Source organism: Aptenodytes forsteri, unplaced genomic scaffold, assembly GCF_000699145.1.
Source record: "Aptenodytes forsteri isolate BGI_AS27 unplaced genomic scaffold, ASM69914v1 Scaffold349, whole genome shotgun sequence".
Classification (NCBI taxonomy): Eukaryota; Metazoa; Chordata; class Aves; order Sphenisciformes; family Spheniscidae; genus Aptenodytes; species Aptenodytes forsteri.
The window spans coordinates 1,008,668-1,017,594 of NW_008794452.1; the positions used below are offsets into that span (position 1 = coordinate 1,008,668).

Consider the following 8,927-nt stretch of genomic DNA (forward strand, 5'->3'; position numbering starts at 1 on the left):
GCGGGGTCGGCCCTTTCTCCGCTTCTGCCGCGCTTAGCCCTCGCTCCGCCGGCCGGGCGGCGGAGGGGGTCCCGCTCCCCAGCGGGGCAGTGTGCTGGGGCACGCCGCGGCCCCCCGCCCCTTCCTGATCGGGGCAACACCGCCCTTGAGACCTGGAGAGGGAGGTGGGCAGGGCGCCAGCGCCTCGAGCGGGTACTCGGGGCTTCTCCCTTCGATGGGCTCTGAACCGGGGGCGGTTTCGAGGTGATGCGACCTGTGACAGCGGGGCAGCACTTGAACCGAAATGGAAGCGTGCTCCTGACCTCGGTTGCACGGTTAGCGGGCTAGGGGCGAGCGCTCGCTGCCCTTCCTCGCTTGCTTAGCGACTGCCTGGGTTCGGAAGCCTCCTCTGGAGCTGTAGGAACTACAGATTTGCTTGTTAGCTCGTAACACTTCCGAAGCCGGTATTAAAGTTCAGCTGCGCTCAATGAAGGAGGCCAAGAGCAGCATGGAAGGTGTGAACTGCTATTCCCACCACGTGCGAAGGCCTCCTAGTGTCTTGTGCCCGTTAATGTAGTTTAGGTTTGTAGCTCTGAAGACTGTGCTGTGTACTTATCAAATGATACGGGGCTGGTGTTCCCTTACTTCGCTAACATGAAACCTTGTGATTTTAGATAGCAGGGTTCCTGCTAATGAGAAACTATATAAAAATAATGAGTAGGGTGTATTTTTTCAGTTGCTTGGAGGAGCTTTCTTCACAAAAGCATCTTAATCCTTTGAGTTGATGCCTAATCATACTTTGGGATGCAGTTTTCTAGTTGGAACCCTGAATAAAAACCTGTGTTTTTGTTGAGGAGAACGGTAAGAGTTCCATGTTACATCCTAATTATGTAAGACAAAACTAGCTTCAAAGACCTTGTGACTTGGCTGTGTTCAGGACAGCAACTATTCACCCTCATGGTTTGGTTTTTTTTCTGTTCATTTCAGGGATAACTGTAGCAATGGATGATTACACAAAAATAGAGAAGATTGGGGAAGGTAAGTATGGACAACCATGAGCCTTGTAACGCTCCACAGTTTGAGTTATCAAGTGGCATGGAAGCTCTGTGCACTCTGGCTATTAGAGGAACTACTGAGATTCAACTAACTGGCAAAATAAGCCTGTAGTTAACTGCGGTAATTATCTCTATACGTACAAGTTTTCAGACTGCCCTTCTTTTGAAGATGACATGGTCTATTTGAAACAACTGATCAGTGTTGAATCATCTGCCTTCATATTGATGGCTAATGGTGTAATTTTCCTCCGGGGGTGGGGTGGGGAAATGAAATGTTCCGAGGCCTGAAACCAGCTTTTCAATTTAGGAAGCTCCTCCATTCCTTTGTGTATGAACTTGTGTACCAGTTGCTTCTGAAGTTGTACTATGTGGCATACTTACTTTGCTCGGAGCTGCTGGTAGGGAGCAGTGGTTTGTGGATTGTTCTGCTTGGATTATATCTGGTCGCTATGCCTGACAAGGGAAAGAGCAGATTGTACACCTCTGTGGAGAAGTGAATTTTAACAATTCATTTACTATAAGGCACTAAAAAGATTGCTTCAATGCAGATGTTAGTCACAACCCCCCTTTTACTGAAAATCCAGCCTATGTTAAATGCGGAAGTCAGTGTGTTTTATAATGCTTTAGCCTTAATGTAGACTTGAGAATTTGCAGTATGTTCCTCTAAGAAGGCGCTCTCTAAGGTAATAGCAAAATGTGTGGGCTTGGATCTTACAACAAAGCTTCGTAACTGAAGCCTTGTGCATGAATCTTTCTCCCTGAAAGAAACTAGTTTGAGCTTAATCTGAGGGATTCATGCTTCGAGAAGGGTGAAAAGAGAATACTTAAACTGTCTTGGTATGTTGAGGGTTCTACTTCTGTGAACACTGATGATTAAGGTAGATTATTGATTTGAGATTTACTACTGGTTACAGTTTTGGCTTATGCTGAGACTCGCAGCACTGCCCTCTCCCCTGCACTGAGGATTGTGCTAGAGGTATTTCTATAGATCTGACCAACAGATGGATAGATCTCTGATTGCAGAGGGAGCGTGACTTTTTTTGCAGCTAAACTTTTAGCCTTTTAATATGATGTATCAATGGCAAAATCATAACCCCTTGGGGATGAAGAGGTATAGTGATCTTGCCTGAAAGTTAATCAACCTGAAACTCAAATAGCATCTGATTTTGTGACTACATCTTCCAAATATTCAAGTTTTACTCTTGGGCTACTAAGTACACTGTCCTAACAAATGATACTGTTTATGGGTGGCATGCTTTAAACAAACTAAACTATTGCACGGTTAAACTGCCAAAACTAAATAGTAGTTCTTAATCAAGCCAAATACTTAAAAAATACTTGATTGCAAGGACTCTTGCCTATGTTAGCAATTCTTATTTGCAGTGCCTTATCTGCACCTGAAGCTGGTATTTCCTACATGCGTTTCACTGTCTTTTTGTTCAGGTACCTATGGTGTTGTGTATAAAGGTCGGCACAAAATCACAGGCCAAGTGGTTGCAATGAAGAAAATACGTCTAGAAAGTGAGGAGGAAGGTGTTCCAAGTACTGCTATCCGAGAAATTTCTTTATTAAAAGAGCTGCATCATCCCAATATAGTCTGGTATGCATATACTGGTATTTAGCTAAACTCTTTGAAGGGCACTAGGTCCCTTCAGACAAGAAATTTATTTTTCTACCATTCTAGTGAGGTGAAAGCTACTCTGCTTAATACAGTGTCTGCTTTGCAGCAAATAGCTATAGTCCCAAAGCCTATCTTTATGCCAGTTTTCTAATTAAGACTTCCTTGCGCTGCCTCTTCCCATTCTAGGACTCTAACAAATTTATTTGTTGATTTTGTAATTTATGTAAATTATCTTCAGAGTGGTTATTGTCAGAATGGAGACAGCTTCAGCCAGTTTTCATAAGGTACACTGTTACTTTAGTCACTCTCAGAACTTTGTTTGCACCTTGGAATAGACCATTTGACCTTAGTGTTCTTATGTGAGCCTCTGTCATCAATCACTTCCTTGCTGTTTTGTAGCAGAGATTTACGTGTTGCATTATGATGCTGTCACAGCTGGCACATCTAAGCTATGGGTGAAACTTCTATCAGTGACTATTTGACATGTAGAATTGATCGCAGCTGTTGTCTTCACCACAAAATATTTACTTGCTCTTTGATGCAGCAAAATACTTTCTCTAATGTGCCTTAAAACTGGCTGAGTTCCAGCCATGTAGTGTCTCAATGTATGTATGCTTGGGTTTAGGATCCCTTATAATCTATTAAGGATGAAGGAGATACTTAAAAACCTGTGCAAATCCTGCTGTGTCTAGGTTCCTATTACAAAATTCCCTTAAACCCTTCTAGTAATTCAGGCTCTGCTCTAATAAGCCAGCTTCAAATGGAAGCTAGGCACCAACACCCACAGTCTTTTTTTTTTTAAAGGCAACAATATTTTTTCCTCAGACTACCTGTGTCTGATACTAGGCATGAGGGAGCATAAGTTTAAGAGGAAGCATATAGGGTGTTTATCTCAGTCTGGCACTATTTCAGATACACTGTCATCTGGAAAATCAAGTATAACTCACTAGGTCTGTTGATCTTTGAAATCTGAAAGCTTTTTAAGGCTTTCACAACAGGAACCTGGAAATTCAGCCTGTATTCCTGTTGAGAGGGGAAATGTGACCGTGAGTCCAAGCATTTTGCAACGGAGTTGATTGTATGCTCAATTTTTAGTCTTCAGGATGTTCTTATGCAGGATTCAAGACTGTACCTCGTCTTTGAATTCCTTTCCATGGATCTCAAGAAATACTTGGATACTATTCCATCTGGCCAATATTTGGATCGTTCACGTGTTAAGGTAATGAGGACAATTTCTTAATAAAAGAGAGAAATTAATCTAAAGAAGATGACCTACAAAGCTATAAGCAGCTCTTATTTTCAGTATAAACAATTCCTTCAGGAGAAATGAAAGGTTAAAGAAGCAGCTGTGGATAAGATGAATGTGAGTTTTGCTCTCAAATGCCACTTCAAATTCTTTTAATTACTGAAATTAAATTGCCTTAAATTAAGCTTAAGTAAAGAATTAATTTGTGTGGCTTGATTGATATTAACTCAATATCTGCAATGCTTTGGATCTCCACTTCCTACTACTATGGGGAGAGCTAATGTAAGGCAACAGCTTTATGTTGCAGAACACTAACTTGTACTAAAGGTTACTCCTTTTTTTTTTCCTCCCACTTCATCCTTTCTACAGAGTTACTTGTATCAAATCTTGCAAGGTATTGTCTTCTGCCATTCAAGAAGAGTTCTGCACAGAGACTTAAAGCCTCAGAATCTCTTAATAGATGACAAAGGAGTGATTAAACTGGCGGACTTTGGATTGGCTCGAGCCTTTGGAATTCCAGTGCGGGTATACACTCATGAAGTGAGTGAGTTGGAACATCCTCTTGGTGATTTGGACAATGCTTACTAGCTTCCTGGTAATAACTGAATACGAAACAGCTAAAAAAGAATCATGGATCTTTTGAAGTCATAAACCAGCAGTATCAAAAAGTTGTATTTTGGTTTTGTTTTATTCAATGGCTTTCCATCTCCCTGACTGTGGTTTTACTCTAAGGTTCCAAAGCATCTTATGAATCCCACTATTACCTTGACAATGAATCAGATGGGCCAGAACTTATTGCTCATTGTCTCGTAAGGGCATTTTTGCTTCACAAAGTACTTGAGTTTGAGGGTTTTAGTGGCTGGTTGCTAAAGGCTTCTGACTCTTTGGGAAGTAGTGTAGGCAACTGCTTTGCTTGCAGTAGAGACTACTGCAATGGAGTTTGTTAAGCTTATCTGTAAATGAAGTTCAAAACCAGTATTTTCACTAAAACTTCTAGCACTGGCTATTATTTTAACCAAAAAACTGTGAATGCTGCTTAATAATGAATGAGCCATTGTGCTTGCAGTCAATTAGAGGACCTGATTCTATAAACTTATAAAAAAAAAATTTCCTTGTCCAATAGGTAGTGACACTGTGGTACAGGTCTCCAGAGGTGTTGCTAGGATCTGCTCGTTACTCTACTCCTGTAGATATATGGAGCATAGGTACCATATTTGCTGAGCTGGCAACTAAAAAGCCACTTTTCCATGGGGACTCAGAGATTGACCAGCTCTTCAGAATCTTCAGGTATGTCAGGCTGAACCTTTCCTTGCTACTTGTGCAGCATTGCACAACAGTGCTGTGTGCTTACTAAAATCATAGTAGTGCGTACAGATTTCAGACTAAACCACTCAGTATTTTGCTTATGCTTCCGTAGAGCTTTAGGTACCCCCAACAATGATGTATGGCCTGAAGTGGAATCGCTGCAAGACTATAAAAACACATTCCCCAAATGGAAACCTGGCAGCCTGGGAACACATGTCAAAAACTTAGATGAAGATGGACTTGATCTGCTGTCTGTAAGTAGTCTTTCTTAAACTGCTGGTTAAGAAATTGAACAGGTCATTTTAAATACGCTAGAATACATAAAGCTATACTAATCAGTCTTGGCTAGAATGAAGATATGGTGATCTTCAAACTATCAGCAGTGGTATGGGCTGTCATTCTTGTGGAACTGACACCTTGTGTGACACTCACTCCTTTCATAAATAATAGATGACTAGACTACTCTTCTCATTAAGCAATTATGCCTCAGCTTTTTTATACTAATAAGCCAGGTACAACTTGAAAGTGAAGATGAGCTTTTACAAACAGGTCTAAGTGAAGGCTCCTGCCCACAAACTGTAGCTGTCACCTTCCTGGTGCCAGCACTAATTATGATGTGGCTTGTATGACTGCTTGATCCAGTTGGAAATGTTTTTCTTTTATGGTAACATGTGGATTAATCTTGGTGAGCTCATCTTGGTTAAGCTTTCATGGTGGTCTTAACTGAATAAACAATAATGGAAACAGCTGAATTTATTGATTAGCTGTGAAACCAGGGGCTTAGTTTAAGTCAGTCTGCAGTGTCTGTCTCAATTGCCTTTAAATTTTGAGTTAGTTTTTTGGCTGTGGTGGATTAACTTTTAATTGGTGTATTTTGTGTCTAGTGTGAGTTTACTTTAGTTCTGTGGCCATGCAGTTGAACTACTACACTAAGCTTTTATTTGACAAGTTCTTCATCAGACTTTTCCATTTAGTGCTCTTCCAGCTCACATGCTGCCACTGTGGACTAATTTAGATCACATCTTAGGTGTGATCTTAGGTGCACCTAAATATAAGAATGTACCTTGGTGACTTATCCTAAAGCTGCATTTATACAGTGCAGACTTGCAGATGGGGGTGTGTCTTAAGAGAAGCTGGAACTTCAGAACTATCTTGGTACAAGGGGAACCTTGTACAGCAATTACCTGTGTAGCTGGCTCATGTTTTTAAGCAGTCAAAAAGTAGTTTATTACCTATATTGGTATGGCTATGGCAAAATACTCTGAAGCAGTGTTACCCAAGAAACTCAAATGAGCACAATTTCTCACAATTTTTGTGAGAACAGAGCCACAGTTCAGACTGACAATCTGAACAACAGTTGTCAAACACATAGTTATTTTGGATAGCCCTCTGAACCTTGTAGCAGTATTGTTTTACAGAGGTAACTGACTTAAGTTGGGAATAATTCCTCTGTGTCCACTGACAGCATTGTTATTAAATCAGTTTGCAGTAGAATTGTTACTGATTGTGTTTACAAAATAAAAACAGTTGAACAGGCAAGTGAATGTTGTTAGTCATGTAACTGGCCTGCTAAGTACTCATCTGAGCTTAGTTGTGGCTTCATTGTGTAAAAAACGATGTTTTGGGCTGCTGCTAATAAAGGCAAAAAAAATTACTATTCCTCAAATAGTGTTAACACAATACTAATCTCAAGGAATATTAAATTCTGTAAAATCTTGTATCGTTTTGCCTTAATTAACGTTGAAATTTTAGCTTCTTATTAATGCCTGGTGACAGGGGTATGGCAGAGTTCTTAGGCATCTGGAATCCATTTAAGTTTCCTATGGCACTTTTAAGCCTGAAGCAGTAATATAACTTTAAAGGCAACAAAACTGAATATTTCATTCTAGAGCACAAGTTCAGATGTGTCAATGAAAATGTTAATTTCTCCTTCTATAGACTTGTGGATGGAAGCAGTATATAAAATAGCCGTCTTTGAAAAGGGGTTGCAAATTTCTGTGTTAAGTTTACAACCTCACTCAAGGAATTGGTCTTAAGACCTTCATAAGCCAAATAACTTCTGTGGCCAGCATTTCAAAGCACTTAATGGCTGTCATCAAAAGCTCTGGTCTATCAGACACTAAGCTTCAGGAAAAACTGTTCCAGACTGCTCAGAGAAGAAATGGTCACTTAATCTAGCAGCTGAAGTGCTGTAGTCTCAATGTCACAGCATTCCTTTTTCAGAGAAATTTGCCCTTTTTTGTCTGAGTGAATTTTAAGAGAACCTTTGATATCAGTATTAGCTATAGGATACTGTTGTTCTGGGGTATAGCTAATGGGAACCTGTCACTTAAGGTAAAATAGGATATACAAGGTTAAATCTAGAGATAGCATTGCATTTGGCAGGAGTTCAGAGAATATAAATGCAAATTCAGTGGTTTACATCAACTTGGAAGATTCCCTGTAGGATGAAGTCTAAAGATAGTTAACTGTCAAGACTGGATACCGGGCACAGTCATACTGGTTAAGCTTTTTTCTGGAAGATAAATTTGTTGTGGGGATGGGGGAGAAGCAGCTGGTAGAATCCTGATTACTTGAGTTTGAAATGTACTCTCCTTTAGTGAGGAGAAACAAAAGCAAAAAGACTTTGCAGAGACTTAGCAGTTTTCTACTAGACCTAAAACTAGCAAAATGCTTCATTCCTTTCCTCTTTTTTGGCCCCTGGCTGTATGATATAAACTGTAGATGCTTTTTTTAAAACTGCTAGCAAAACAATTCTCTTGCCTGTTCTAGAAAGTTCTGGGGGCTATTTTAGTGCTATGGCATCCCCTCTATTTGCTCTCATCAACTTTATTATGGATGTCTTCCGTTGAAGTAACTTATTGCAAAGAAACTCAAGTTTTCAGACTGAGTGATCACTTATTTTAACTGTAAACTGCTGCACCAAGCTGAGTAGGAGCAATTTGACATCAGTTTCTTCAATGTTGGCTTAACAAAACAAGCATAGGACCACTTGTCCTTGTAAGCGTTTTGGGCTTTAACAGCCTAAGGCTTATTAATTTCCCTTAGTTGAGAAGCTGAGACTAATAATCACTGCCACTTGATGCCTGGTTCTGGATTTAGTTCTGTGCATGTGGTACCCTGACACATGCATGGGCTTCGTTATTGAATGGGAAAACAAATGTTTCTTCACTTTCTGAGATGTTAGGCGTTACTACTGGCCTCCTACTGACTTGTAGGTGGAAATGACCTCTCCCTCTCTGAGAAATCATGGAACATAGGGGGAAAATTTATCTTTATGGCTACTTGATTATTACTGTAGTTAAATACCTACCTATTTAACGTGATTTTAGTTCCCATTTTATAAGGGAGTCAATATATTGTTTTTTTTTCTTCCAGAAAATGTTAATTTATGATCCCGCAAAAAGAATTTCTGGCAAAATGGCCTTGAACCATCCATATTTTGATGACTTGGACAAATCCACTCTTCCTGCTAATCTGATTAAGAAACAATAGACCTTTGGACTAAATCAACCAGAGTGAAATAATTGTGATTACTTTTACTATTAAGTCTGTCTGTAACTTGTATGTCTGTCTTTCTGCTCTAAAACTGTGGCTGTGTTTAGTTTGTCTTGGTTTAAATGTTATCTAAATGTAAATATTAACCTATTAGTGCTGAGTTCAAATACAGTGCAAATATTGCTGCCATTAATGCAGTGAACTTTCTATAAATAAAGCTTTA

At 39.9% G+C, this 8,927-nt stretch overlaps 1 protein-coding gene across 1 annotated transcript; it reads left to right on the forward strand.

The window, feature by feature from the left end:
* The first annotated feature begins 980 nt into the window (after positions 1–980).
* CDK1 (cyclin dependent kinase 1) lies at positions 981–8,701 on the forward strand. Its single transcript, XM_009290505.2, has 7 exons — positions 981–1,017; positions 2,478–2,634; positions 3,751–3,874; positions 4,271–4,441; positions 5,025–5,188; positions 5,319–5,460; positions 8,585–8,701. Exons 1-7 carry the CDS (start codon positions 981–983, stop codon positions 8,699–8,701), a joined length of 912 nt encoding a protein of 303 aa, XP_009288780.1.
* Positions 8,702–8,927: the final 226 nt, after the last annotated feature.

Bases quoted from the DNA above. Each gene is read 5' to 3' on its own strand.
- CDK1 (XM_009290505.2), top strand. From the start codon at position 981: ATGGATGATTACACAAAAATAGAGAAGATTGGGGAAG. The intron at 1,018-2,477 runs GTAAGTATGGAC...CTTTTTGTTCAG, and splicing joins AATAGAGAAGATTGGGGAAG to GTACCTATGGTGTTGTGTAT. The intron at 4,442-5,024 runs GTGAGTGAGTTG...CTTGTCCAATAG, and splicing joins TGCGGGTATACACTCATGAA to GTAGTGACACTGTGGTACAG.